Consider the following 14,459-nt stretch of genomic DNA (forward strand, 5'->3'; position numbering starts at 1 on the left):
TTGTCAATCCTAGACAAAACAGTGAGAATAAACTCCAAATAGCTGTTTTCAAACAAATTTTTTTAACTCGAGGCACATTCAAAAATTCAATCTCATGTCAACAATGTGACAGTAGATTATTAAGCCCTGTATAGTTTGCATGATGGATGCCGGAAAATTTCTCCGTTACTAAAAAGAGAGATTTCCGTGAACTAAAATTGTCGATCGATTTCATAAGGCATACACTCCATTGACTATAACACCTGTATAAATAATGGTTTGCAATGCTGGAAATATCTCCATTCCCTCTACCTTTTCTTAGGTTTATTTCTAGCTTTGACCGTCTTTTCCAGGTTTCTGATCCGCTGGCTGACAACAGAAGATGATGATACCCTTCTCAAAGGCATTTTAGACTCAGATTCCTTAGCTGGTAGCGGAGAGGCCGCCGGCACAATCAGCTTGGATGCACCAAAGAAAGATACGCCCGGTTGAGATGCAGGGGTGGGTGGCGGAACCATATCAGGAAGATCCAAAAATTTCCTCACTGGAGGGTGTCTAATCACTGTCAACAAGTCGAAAAATTATATTTATGAGGGCTATGCTACCAAACCATAAAAACAAAGCTACAGGAGAAGGCTCGTCTTTAGATATTATAACTCACCAAAACCATACATAAGAGAGAAAAGGTTTGATGTGATCCAGTAACAGAAGATAGCCTGGAAATTTCAAAATGGTAATCAGCACATACATGTGAAGCAGCCAAAGCATCCACATTGGAACATTACACTACACTACATGGATAACCAAAATGAGTCTCAGCATCCTACATTTACCAAAGCAAAAAAGAACGTTTTGACCATAATTACTGCACTAATTAGAGTGACTTTCCACCATATTCATAATTACAATAAAAAGGATGGAATCATGGGATCATCATAAACAGGAGATAAGATAAGATATATATATATATATATATATATATATCAAAGCATCAAATGCTAGGAGATAAGATATGTCACCCTGAGTAAGTATGCTATTGTTTCACCAAATTTTATGAAAATATTGTGAAATCTTACTTTAATATCAAAACTAATATATAATTATTTTCTCCACAATAATTCAGTAACTTTAGCTTTTCGACAATAATGCCTCCTTCAGTTGATGTGTTTGTCTAAGTAGATGCATCAATCAGCCATCTCAAATTCAAAGTGTAGAGTTGCTTTTCCTTATTCTACTGAAAATTTTATCAATTGAGGCTGCAAGAGAAAATGTAAATTTCATTGATTTATAAAGCCTTTTTCTTGATAAATTCAAGTGTAGGATCTGTGAGAGGCTTACGTCAAGGCCAATTATCTTTTGCCTAGCAGGTAGGTGTCACGATTGAAGGAAAAAGAAACAGATTCTCAATTTCACAAGCAAACTTAATGGACATGTCATCACCCATCTCTCAATAACTTAATATGAAAATGACTTGAAGTAGCCTACAACTGACGCATGCCATATAATGATGCATAGAACATCAAAGTTTGTTCTATAACAAAGAAACCTGCATCCGGAAATTGTACCTCGAAATAAAATACCATAGTTGTAGGCACACAATACTGCTTCTAAAAGATTTAAGGGTTCAAATATTTTAATACCTTTGGGAAATGGGCAGTAAACGGGACAGTCATAAGCGCAAGAACTCTGGAGAAGTTCTTCATCGTTTTTGCCATAGGATTTCCTTCCATTCCTTCTTGCAGGTTAAACTGAACAGATAGAAGTTATCTCAGTGCCGACACTGGTATAAAGAAAAGAAGAACTAAAGCAAATGTTCTACTCAAATTCGATTTATATTAATGTCCAGAAGAGGCAAATCAGTGCAGCATGAGAAAAATTATACACAATAAAAATAAAATACTTCCAGGTGTTGTTAGAAACAATCATGACATTGGTGAAAGATTTGGGATTCAAGTTATCCAGTTATTATAAAATTGAGTTATCTACTAATATACTTTTCCATGTAATGACAAACTTTATCTGTAGTTTAGGAAGGTTACCTCCACAGTCGCCAAGAAGGTTAACGCTGTTAAAGCTGGAAGGATGTACTGAGGATCAGGCGTTGTCAAATCGGTAAACCAAAATGCCCCACCCCCTTTAAAAGATGGAACTTTCTCAACCATATTTGAGATCTAAAAGAAAAACATATCAAATTATCTGTGAGTAGACAATCATTTACAGCTTATTTTGCATGTTTGAATTTTAAAGCTTTGATGTGACCATGGTCAAGTACATATCAATTAGTTATCACAAGAAAGAAAAAACTTCCTAAGACAAGGTCAACAGACTTACAGCGAAAAAGAAACTGATGAAAACTGGCCCTTGGATAAAAAGTCCCTTTAACGGAGTGAATGGAGTAACCCCATATCTAGAATCACCAACCAAAAGCAGACATGAGTAACCAATTAGATACGTTGACAGATAAATAGAAATTTTGCTTGCTCTTAAATAAACTGAAGTTGATCAGAAAAAACTGCAGGCAAACAGAATGAAGATTTCCACATACTGAATATGCATGAGGAACCAGCCATAGTACTACAGGAATTAACATGGAACTTTCTCACACTTTATACAGTCCCGCCACCCACAGGACATCAACTTTATTTTGAACTGTGGCTAAACTATAGCATAACCTTCAGTTCCAGGACTTATACTTCATGTGTATTACATATTTTAACAAAATCAATATACAGACATAAGAAATAGAACACAAAAGATGAGCTGTAAGAGCACAAAGGGATCGGATATATTTGTGGTACAAATCCTGCTCTGCTATTGACCTTGTTTTAAAAGGTTAAATTCTGCAAAGTGCCTCCTAATTGACACTTTTGGACTCTTTTTCCCACTGATATACCTATTCATGTATCCAATACATTTCCATGAGCCAGACGCTCACTACAATCTTCTAAGTTTTTAAAGTCCCATCTGTTATAATTTTCAAATGTAATATTAAACACATTTTTCCCACATGTCCCATCATAGAAGTCTATTTATTTACATTCCGAAGGATTAGGAGGGGGGAAGAAGGAACGCACCGGTGTACCATTGGAACGGTATATCATGAGTGGTATCCCAGCTGAACCTTGGTCAAAAGAAAAAAATATATATATAAACACAACTGGACCCAACATCTGGTCTGGGCTAGTATATCACTGTGTTCGCATATCTACCTGAGCCAACAATGCGTATTCATGTCATAACCCAACCAACACAAGAGTGTGCAATGAAACTACAAACCCTGACCAGTCATCTGCAAAAACAGACAGTAAACTGCCATCATCAATCTAAACATTTGCCATCATTGACCTAGACCAATCATCACCAACACATGCCTTGCATCAGCCTTCTTTTTCTTTTTCTCTTTTCCCCTTCACAGCAGTATCCATTAACCACCACATCTAAGCCATGAACATATCTCGAAACCACGTGGGCAATTCAGATCACAATCAACACTTTCCTAGTAGAAAGATCTGATGTATTCTGATGGACCACATGTAGGCTGATCTGTCATGTTATCAGATCCAGAAAAGAAAATTTAGTAGCTAGATCCTATTCAAATTGATCAAATCTGAACAAAACAAAATTTGTTTATATGCCTCCCTGCAACATGCAACCAGGTCTCAGGTCCGTTGGTTACTAAGAACAGCAAGTTGAAGTGGCCATAGTGGCCACCACCACCAATTGGTCACATGTATCTCCCTTTCTTACTGCACTCGTGTTTTTTCTTCTCCTGTTTCAGTATCAAGTTGTTAAACCAAGTTCAAGTTAGTCAACCACAACTTGTCATGTATTTAGATCAGAACCCAGTTACCTACATAGGTGGTCAGGTTCAGCCCACATACTCCTTGTTACCGGACTGGCAGACCCAGTGCCACCATTATGCATATATGTTTAATATCTGACTAACACAAGAATATTTTTATCAAAGAATAATTACATCATTCAACTATCATTATCCTTTTTACGTTTTGCTAGCATGTTAAAATTTTCACTGTAATCACAAAGTTTTTGTTGGTGCATTTCATTAGACTAAAAAAACGGACCTTTTATTCAAAAGCACAATATATATAATTTATCCAAACTAGGCTCATGTCTAGGTAGAGAACCTCTCCTATAGCAGCGAAACCAAAGACAGATTAAGTGATGACAAAATTGAACTGACAAAAGCATACTTCTGGAACAATGCCTTCATTTGTTTTTGACCCTCCTGCACAGATTTGGGATCCATTGTCTGCAGCAGATAATGAAATATCATTGCATGACAGAAAAAGGATATATTAAAAAAAGAAGAAAAGGTGGCAGCAGCTGCATTTGAGCACAAGTATTTATCATATATAAGTCAGGGATGATTAAACAATAATCATGCTGCAGAAGATTCAAAATATGGTTATCTGGTTTAAGCAGTCAATCCATGTTCAGGAGTAGAACGTACATCCATTTGTTTCTTAAGTTCTTCCATTTCAGGTCTCATCATCTGCATGGGAAAAAAATGCAGGTTTAGAAAATGTCTTTCGTGTTTTTAGTGACCACAAAGCAACAAGCTCTGCAAAAATTATAAACACATGATACGAGAAACATAAGTACAAAATAAAACAAATAATCCTTGTTTAAAACATAAGGAATGTTATCAAAACATTAGTGCACTAAAACAAAGAAAATATTTAAATAATAAAATAATAAAAGAATTATTCCTCCACCTCAACCACTGCTGCCAAAAGAAATGCAGAAAGACCAATTTGGAAATTCTTAAGATGAAGTCAATTTTCATATACAATAAATATAGAGAGAACAAAGATATACAGTGTCATTGGACCAAGCATTTCACTGTCATTTCACTTGCGTGTGTTATCAATTGAAACATTTCTGAAGAGCTAATTGCTTGTGATCTAATCTATTGCCTCTATGTCAATTCAAGTTGTACATAATTAGGATGTCTGAAATGCACTAAACTAGTTATGATGTGCCTATTTCACTAACTTTCTAGCAGTTTCAGAAACATCATGTCTTTAAATTATATTGAAACAAAAATATCATGTTATAGAGGTTTTCTTGCATATTACCCCTGGATCCTCACAAATTTATAGAATAAGCCCTCCCATTTGCCTATTTATATCCAAATCAGAAAAAAAGACCATGGAAATGTATTAAAAGCCGTAGTCACTGCTGTGCATGAAGATGAACTGAATACCCCACAATTATTCCAATCAGCTCAATGCTTAGACGATGAGGAGATTAGCTACCATTAAGAGTCAAAAGTTGTATCATGCTATCAATGGACATAATATGTAGGGTTTAGAGATGACTGGTGCTCTATTAAAGTAGTGAAGGTAGTTGATGAGGTGTTAACAAAGCGAAGGTGAGCATCACGCAGAAATGTTTATGGTTGATGCTATTTATTCACAGTTGAGTGCTTATACACTTCGCAAGTCTATATTATGCTGACACTTTATCTATAAAAAATCACACAATGTCATGGTTCTGTTTGTCATCTTCGGTGCCCATGATCCAACAGTTCCAGAGACAATAAACTTTAACTCCAAAACTATATCATTTGATTTCTTCGTTAACATTTCTTGGAACCCACCAAGACATATAAGTTCATTTGTTTACAGGACAAATTCTTAAAAACAAAAAGAAACCAACAGTAGCAGTAGCAGTCCTCTGCTCAATATACATGTAGGCATATATTGTTGTAATCCAACCATGTGGCAATGAAAAACCTACAGCTTACAGGGACTCCTTCCAGTTGTTCCCCACCCTCTTATTCTCCAAGGGCTACTACACAATAACAACAAGAAGCCATAAGATCTCCGATAGTTGGGCAAACTAGATTCTACTGCCTACAAGCTTCGTAGAGGTTAATATCACTAATAACCCAGAACCATCAAGTCTTTCCACATTAATATTACCAAAATTTTCTTATATCTGAATCTATGGCTTCTTCCACTAAATGACTCCAATTGACTCTCATCTAATAAATGCATCTATAGATCACCTTTGGACATATTCATACCACCTAAAATGATTTTCCCTTGTGTTATCGACAATCATAGAAATCTCTAATTATTCAAGAATGTAAAGATTTCTTAGCCTTTTTTTTCTAGTTTTGAGATATCTTTTAAGGTGGCAAATTTACCACAAATTTATTTCAGAATTTCACATTGTTTAAGTCAAATATAACCCATATATCTTGGTAAAATCAGAATTCCTCTGCCTCACAATTAGGTCAAAGAGTACCAAGAAAACAAAACTTAACTGCAAAAATTAATTCAACAATAAGCTGATGAAGCAAAATGAGTACAATTGATCAACTTTGGGATGTCAATTAACCATCAAAATAATCTGAGCAGAATTATAACATACCACACTGATCTCTGAAGCTCATTATTGAAATTAGCAGAGAACAATGAGCCAAAAAATTAAAGCAATGACAAGTTGCAACTCACGCTAAGCTTCACCGTCGATTTCATTTGATTCAATAGAAGTGGGATGGTAGCCCCTCTAATCAAAACAGTCGTCAAAGCAATAGAAGCCCACCTGAGATCCAAAAAAAAGGGAAAAACATTGAAATTTGATAATATTACCCCTCCACGCCCTCCTCCAAAGCGTCTGAGCGCCTTATGGTTGGTTATTATCAACCTAAGATGGGCGAAAGACCTAACCAGTTCAGACCGCTGAAAGTATGAACACTGTCAATCAAATGCTGGAGAGCAGCCACAGGTAGGAACGAGTCAACCGCCGCAGCTGCCACCTCTCCAGGAAAAGGAGCTGGAGGCGCCGCAGCTGCCACGGTAGCAGTTTCCACAGTGCTGCCCGACAAAACCTCCGAGACATCCTTGATGTAGTCGATCTCGTTCGATCCCTCAGCACTCGAGGAGTAGCTCCGAAGGAGGCAAGGGTCAAGGCCCAAAGGGAGGGAGAAGCCGAGGCTTCTGCGGCCGCCGAACCCAGAGAAAGATGGGGCAAAGGAGGAAGGGCGGGGGAGGGATGGCGTTGGGGACAAAGGCGGCCGATTTGGGGGTTCGGTGGATTCACGGTCGTCGCGGAGGATGTGGGCGAAGGACGGGTGGAGGCGGCGGGTGAGATGGGTGAAATTAGAGGTGAGGCTTCTCCGACCGCAAGCCATTCCGGAAGACGAACAGAGAGGTGGAGGAAAGATCTGGGGTTTAGGGTTTAGGGTTTAGGGTTTTGGGCGGGACGACGGAGGACGAAAGAAGGAAGAAGGGGGGGAGGGGGCGTGGCGTTGGTGCTTTCTCTGTATTTTATCGCACTCTCTTCTCCGATCGCATCAGCGACGGCGCAGATACCTGCGACTCTTTTTGACCTTCAGCCGGTCTCCGGAGGAAATAGGTTGAGCGAACCGGAATTATTTGACTCTGGCCGGACCTGGACCGGATTAATTCAATTGAACCGAACAAATTAAATAATTGTCTTCATCCAACAAGATTTCTCACTATCAGCTGGAAAAACAAGAAATGTAAACATATACAGAAAGCAATGTACATGACTGTTGCCCAGTGCGAAAACAAGAAAAGGAATGTACCGAGTGATGTATTATGATCCAATGTTGCCACCGAAGGGTTGGAGGTTTATGTGACTATAAAAATTATAATATATTATTATTAGGTAAAAAAATTTAATATCAAAATCTAAAATCTATCTACAAACGTACTATTGTCGAATCACTATAGTGATATTAATATGGAAGGAGAATTAATTATTTTTTTCTCTCTACCTATCTTTTACAAGACAATAATGATCAATGAATTTAAGGACAAATGGGATATGAGAGAAGATCTACGATCTTTCATTGATTAGTTTATATGATTAAAGAAAAATAAGATAATATATATAATCTCTAAATTATGTTGTGTGTCTATATATTTGTGGTTTCATGCATTCATTTATTCAATTATGTGTAGTCTCAATGATCTCCTATCTATTTATAATCAAGAGAAGAGGATGTGAAATAAGTAATTAAGAGATTCCTTTCCATCAAAGTTATCCTTTCAGGGATCCTATCATAATTAGACTTTTTTTTCTATTGGCCGATAACCATAATCAAAATTCAATCATATCCATAATATATCTTACATAATCTAATATTTTTTCACTTTGTCTATTAATTAGTAAGATACAAAAAGTTTAAAATTTAAAATAAATAAAATAAATTTTATTTACAAATAATTTTAACCAATTGGATTTTGAATTTTAAAAATTATTTATACACGCATAAATTTAAAAAAAATAGACCAATATGTCTAATAAATATAATAATATAATATTCAGTCTAACTAGTAATATGAGTCATAACAATTATATGTAATCAATGTTATACTTCATTCTATATACTATAACACTATTAGTTTTTCCTGATATAATCTAAAATTACTTATGTAATTTATCTTGTCAAGATAATCATATTATCATATTCAACTATACATACAAAAATATGAATCGAATAGCAGAAATAAATAACTTTAAATATGTAAGTAAGAATATCAATTATAATGTTTACTCAATGTATCATCATATCTTTTATGGGTTGCTCATAAACTCAATCATATCTTAATTGCTCATAAATTCATAAACTCAATCATAACAACTAATCAAGAATATCAATTATAATGTCTACAAATTGAATGGATATAGTGAAACTCAAGTTATTAATTGGTATTAGCTATTTATAGATTATTTTCTTTAACTATCAAGTACTTTATACCATAGTACATAGAACTGCAATAGTACTTATCAATCTTAGAGAAGAAAACTACTATCATATGTCATAAAGTATTTTTAATGACTTAGCAAATGAGTTTGACCATACTAAGTCCTAATATAAAATTTTATAATCATAAAGCTTTATTAGTTGCCTCAAAGCATACCATAAAATCAGCTTCTATTATTAACAATATAATAATATACTACTTTATATTTTTTTTCTTCCAAATTACCCCTCCAATTAATATAGATATAAATTGTAAAGTGAAATTCTTATTATCGAGATATTTACAAAATCAGCACATGAAAAAATCATTATTTCAAGTTGATTTAATTTTATATACGTGAGCATATAATTCTTCGTCTCTTCTATATATCTTATTACTTTCTTTGCAGTCTTTTAGTATTTTCATTCTCAGGTAACTATAATATATACCTAGTATTTCAACTACAAAACTGATATCTAATCTGACATAGGCTTAAGTATATAATATACTTCCAATCACGCATACATAAAGAACATTTTTCTATCTGATTCTTTTCCAAGTTATTTTTAAAAACACTTATTTTGATTGAAATTTTTTACTTTTATCATTTGTTGAATAAAGTTATATACTAAATCTCTCCAAAACTCAATTAATATATCCTTTCAGATAGAGTCATAATAATTTTTGAGATATATTCTTAAATATCTCAATACTAATAATATAAAATGTCTGATTCATATCAACCATCTTAAAATTCTTGGTGAGAAATTTTTTAGTTTACTACAATAAACCAAGATCACTATTATAAGACAAAATATTATTCACATATAAGACTAATATAATAAACTTGCTCATACTAATCTTCAGATATAAATACTAATCAATATTATTTTTCTTAAATTTGAAGGAAGTAATAATATCAAAAAAATTTATATACTATTGTATAGAAGCTTGTTTAAGGTCATAAATAAAATTTTAAAATGTATATATATATATATATATATCAAAATTTATGTTTCTTTTATTTTCTATAGGAATCGTTTAGGTTAATACATATAAATCTAGATCCTTAATAAAAAAAACTTATTTTTTATATCTTTATAATGTGATTCAAAATTATACTAAGTCATTAATATGATGATGATTCTTAATGAGTTCATTTAAAAAAAATAGAGAAGACATCTCTTTATGATTGATGCATTCTTTATTAGTAAAATTTTTTGGTACAAGTCTGGTTTTTATATCATTCAATATTGTTCTTTGAGTCATATTTATATAATAGACTTTTTTATAATTATTAGGTAATTCGACGAGTTCTCAAACATCATTCTGCCCATTAATTTCAACTCTTTTTTATTACATCATATAATTATTACTTTTAATAACTTGTGAAAATAACGAGAGATCCTTAATTTTTATGTCATAATATGATTCTTGTAGATGTATCACATAATAATAAAAAATAATATATCTTTTTTCTCTTTGAGATATTCTCAAAACCATCAACTGTGGTTATTCTACAAGATCATTAACAATAATATCAATATTATGTGCGAGTGTACTAATGTTATTTTGTTGTTTATATTTATTAAATAATTTAATAATTTGAGTAAGAATAATATCAGGAGTATGTATCTCCTTAATATCAAAATTAAAATTTGAGATTTTCACTCTCATTAATTTGTTATTTTTTAGGAATCTTGCATTCTCAGATTTAGCTATCCTCGTACTATGATTAGGGTAAGAAAATATATATCGCTTTGAATTTTTTAGATAAATAATAAAATATCTAAAAATAGTCCTTGAATCTATTTTTTTTAATATGATTGAAAAGCCTTATTTTTGTAAGACAATCTTAAATATATAAATATCTCAAGTTAAGTTTTCTATCAGTCCATAATTCAAAAAAAGTTGATAAAATTGATTTACTAGAAACCATATTCAATATATATATATATATAATCATTCTTCTTAGAGCTTCTTGTCACATTAATTTGTGTATAGAAGAATAACTTATTATACTTCTAATCATATCCATAAGAATATAATTTCACCTTTAAGTAATCATATTCTACTATGACACATCTGGTAAATTATATTAAGCATAAATATTATACTTTTCTAGGAATTTAGCAAAAGAACTATAATTATAATCGGATTTATCATAACTATCATAAAATTTATTACTTTTATCATAATTTTAACTTTTCTTATCTAATTATCTTTTGACTTCATTTATATAGGAAACTTTTCTAGGAATCTTCGTAGACTATCATATAGAATTGAAAGGTTAACTTTTATTTAATCATATTAAGTTTACGACCATTAAGAGATAAATAATATTCTAATAATTCTAGATAAAAACAAAATAATTTGTTTAATTAAAATTATTTATTTTTGCTTTCCTATTTCATTTATGTTTATGCATATAATAGTTGAATGTAATAATATGATTATCTTAACAAGATAAATAACAAGGGTTTTTATGAACTACATTAAGAAAGACTAATAATGTTATGGTGGAGTATGATATTTGATAACATATAACTGATATGATTTGTATTAGCAGTTGGACTTAATGTAGTAGTATTGTGTTTATTGGACTTACTAACTTATTTTTAAATTTATGGCTATATATAAAATGCATTTCAAACTTTTTCAAAATCTAATAAGATAAAAAAAATTTAAACAAAATTTATTTTTATTTATTTTAATTTTAAATTTTTTTATATGTTTACTAATTAATGGGTAAGTGGAAGAATGTTAAACTATGTTGCCCTATATAATTAGGTAAGATATATTATAGATCTAATTAGATTATGATGATGATTATCAATCAAAAAAAGAAAGTTCGATTTATTAGGAGATAAAGAGATTCTCTTAATTACTTACCCTAGATCATTTGCTTCGCTTATAAATGACAAGATCTTCTCTTTATCTCTCTTTAGTCCTGTGAGATTACAAATCTTTTGTCATCTCCTTTTATTTGTAATCTATTGATCATAGTGGCCATGTGAAAAATAAGAAGAGAGAAAAATGTGAATCTAATTCTCCTTATAAATTGATATCACTATAATTTTCAAACCCAAGAACGTAATGCCGTAGATCATATAAATATTTTTTTAAATGATATTAAAAGGTACGCATCGTAAATTTGATATATTGTTATTTAATTTCAAGACATTAAAGTTTTTCGTATAATAATAACATATAATAATTTTTTATTCGTACGTCTTGTCATTCCTCTCGTACTTTTTTGTTGGCTCAAGATCGTCATAAACTAAGATGTGATCAACGCATACATTCCGAACCCAACCAAGAACCAAATAATAGGAGGAATAAAAATGACTTGGACAATAGATTAGTGGGAGAAAGAACATAAACCTCGATCATTGATAGGGCCATTCCCCTCGACTTGAGAGTAATGATCTGCAAATGGAGCTACCGTTGCAAGTCCTTTCAGATGACGATGATGGGGACGCCCGACCAAAACGGGGACGAGAGCTTCTCGTTCCCCCTGAATAATCCACTGCTACTGCTTGGAGCGAGAGTCGTCATTGTTGCTCTGATGGTAGTGGGAGCCGGAGACAACCCAAAGAAAGAAAAGAACCTACATAAGATCAAGAATGAAGAATCTGGATAGGGCTCAGTGGGTTCAATACGTATACGTTCTGCCACTAAAGATAAAAATGATGAGAATAACATGACTCGATGTTTGTTTTGTATTTAATGCTTTAATAAAAACAAATTTTGGATGAACACAAGATGAAGCAGATCCTTCGGCCCCCCATGACAAATGGGCCTCGAGGATGATGGTGATCAGTATAGAGCTTGACAGCAACTTCGTTTACAGGCCACTTGTTCATGGTCCGGGTCAGAACAGCCTCTCTCTATCTATCTAATTGCAAGTATTTTCTGCAAAACGTATAGTTACGTTAATGTCTTTCCTCCATCATTATCACTGTGACTCTCCACTGCTTCCATGGAGGCTTCGGGGGAAAAGAGTTCCATCTGTTGTTGACCCAATGATGCACCTCATAGTTTATGCATGGGCGGTGGAGTGGTTCTAGGATCGCACAAGGCTGCGAATCTTCCTCACAACTCTGCCATGCTACTACTATGTGGGACATGAACCTTTGACTCGTCAATTGCCTTACAAGAGTGAACGACACATGCCTTCACATCCTGCATCGATCAGTACATTCGGTGATGGATGGTAGGAGGAAAGGGAGGGATTGACGCAAAGATGTTGCACCAGTGGGATCTGGCCAGATTGGGACCGTGTAGGTGCATGTGTTCACCCACTACGTGATCCACCAAAGCCTAATAAAGAATTAGATATGCCGAAAGCATAATCTCTACTCGATCACAAACCAATACGAGATCCAAATACTACTTACTATGTAGCTTCCTATGACCACAAGCAATGTCCATCCTAAAAGGCACAGGGCAGTGCAAGTACGCAGCCGATGATGGGCTTAAAGTCTTCTGAGTAAAGATCCTTGGCCTTGAAACACGAGGAAGAAACAAAGATCCTGTCTTTCTAAGAAACAAAGAAATAGACATTAGCTTAATCTATATAATAGAAAACCATAAATTTTTGTTTATCCTCCTCTCGCCCTTGATGAATCAAACAAGAGGATGACCAACTGCGATTCATGTATAGTGTCAGCGTGCAGTGGAAAATAATGAGGCACCAAGGCATGTCATGTGAACCCTGTCCTTGTTTTTGGGGCTCCATACAAGTAAAACAAGTCGAGCAATCATTGAACAGCGACACCCATCAGCACATAGATTAGAATCTAGCTTTCGTCATTAAAAGATACGGCTCGTGGATTCGGTCCATCTCTGCATTAAAAAATGGTCAAATGAGTTTGGTGACACCGATGCCTCCTGAGATGGACGTGGGGGATACAAACAAAGTGCGAGGCTAAACTACGATATCAAGGTTGGGTTAACCAGATCACTCGCAGCATCCTACCAAAAGCATCTTCGTAAAATGACAACCAAGGGTGAGACAAAAGTTTCTGCGGACTGTAAGGTTGCAGTCTCTAAGTTGTCTTCGTATAAACATCGGAGCTCCATCAGCATTCGTCCAAGACTTTTGCCCACTCCCTAACCCTAGTATGAGTGACTAGAGTACAATAATGACGACGAATTCAAGGGATCGAGGACATGTCACAGATTCTTGATGGTGGTAGCGAAGCGTTGTTGTCAGGTAATCAGATGACACGGTCAGATGATACGTACATTGGGGTGGCAATCCCTCGAGGTGGTCGCCGTCACTTTCTCCCACACCATCAACGACCGTGCGGGAAGAAGGTTAAAAAGTCTACGTAGCCCAACACAACAAAAGGAAGCTGTAACAGTGACCACGGAAAGCCGCAGTAATAAATCATCTTATATGTTGCTCCAAGTCTGAGCTCCGAGGCTTCTATTTTTATCCAAGATACTCCTACTGATGGATGAAGCTAAGCTCACCCACCACGTTGTTGTGGGAAGAAGAATAAAGTGACGAGAGCCACATTCATGCATGGGGTCATTAAAGAGTTGTTTCAGGAGAAGGGGAAGAACATGGCAATGCTCCCCACGGGAGACCTCGATCTTGTTGCCGAGAGACAACTTGCAACCTACCAATCCATTTTGTTTGACGAGTTTTTAGTATAAGATGGTGAAAATTGTGTAGTAAGACTTTGCTCGCTAATTCCAAAACTTGAATTGACCCGTCTGCCA

At 34.2% G+C, this 14,459-nt stretch overlaps 1 protein-coding gene across 1 annotated transcript; it reads right to left on the bottom strand.

The window, feature by feature from the left end:
• Positions 1-22: 22 nt before the first annotated feature.
• LOC135596848 (mitochondrial inner membrane protein OXA1-like) lies at positions 23-7,333 on the bottom strand. Its single transcript, XM_065089059.1, has 9 exons — positions 6,681-7,333; positions 6,465-6,555; positions 4,451-4,492; positions 4,191-4,249; positions 2,311-2,386; positions 2,019-2,150; positions 1,620-1,727; positions 641-695; positions 23-541 (listed from the first exon to the last, which is right to left on the bottom strand). The coding sequence occupies exons 1-9, from the start codon at positions 7,142-7,144 to the stop codon at positions 288-290; spliced, it is 1,281 nt and encodes a 426-aa protein (XP_064945131.1). The 5' UTR covers positions 7,145-7,333; the 3' UTR covers positions 23-287.
• Positions 7,334-14,459: the final 7,126 nt, after the last annotated feature.

Source organism: Musa acuminata, chromosome BXJ1-11 (genome assembly GCF_036884655.1).
Source record: "Musa acuminata AAA Group cultivar baxijiao chromosome BXJ1-11, Cavendish_Baxijiao_AAA, whole genome shotgun sequence".
Taxonomy (NCBI): Eukaryota; Viridiplantae; Streptophyta; class Magnoliopsida; order Zingiberales; family Musaceae; genus Musa; species Musa acuminata.

What these genes read in the sequence shown, in the direction of transcription:
- LOC135596848 (XM_065089059.1), bottom strand. Translation starts at nt 7,144, where the DNA reads ATGGCTTGCGGTCGGAGAAGCCTCACCTCTAATTTCACCCATCTCACC. An exon ending in ACTTTCAGCGGTCTGAACTG is followed by an intron (nt 6,556 to 6,680) that starts GTTAGGTCTTTC and finishes TTTGGATCTCAG; the next exon opens with GTGGGCTTCTATTGCTTTGA. An exon ending in TCATCAGTTTCTTTTTCGCT is followed by an intron (nt 2,151 to 2,310) that starts GTAAGTCTGTTG and finishes TTTTTCTTTTAG; the next exon opens with ATCTCAAATATGGTTGAGAA.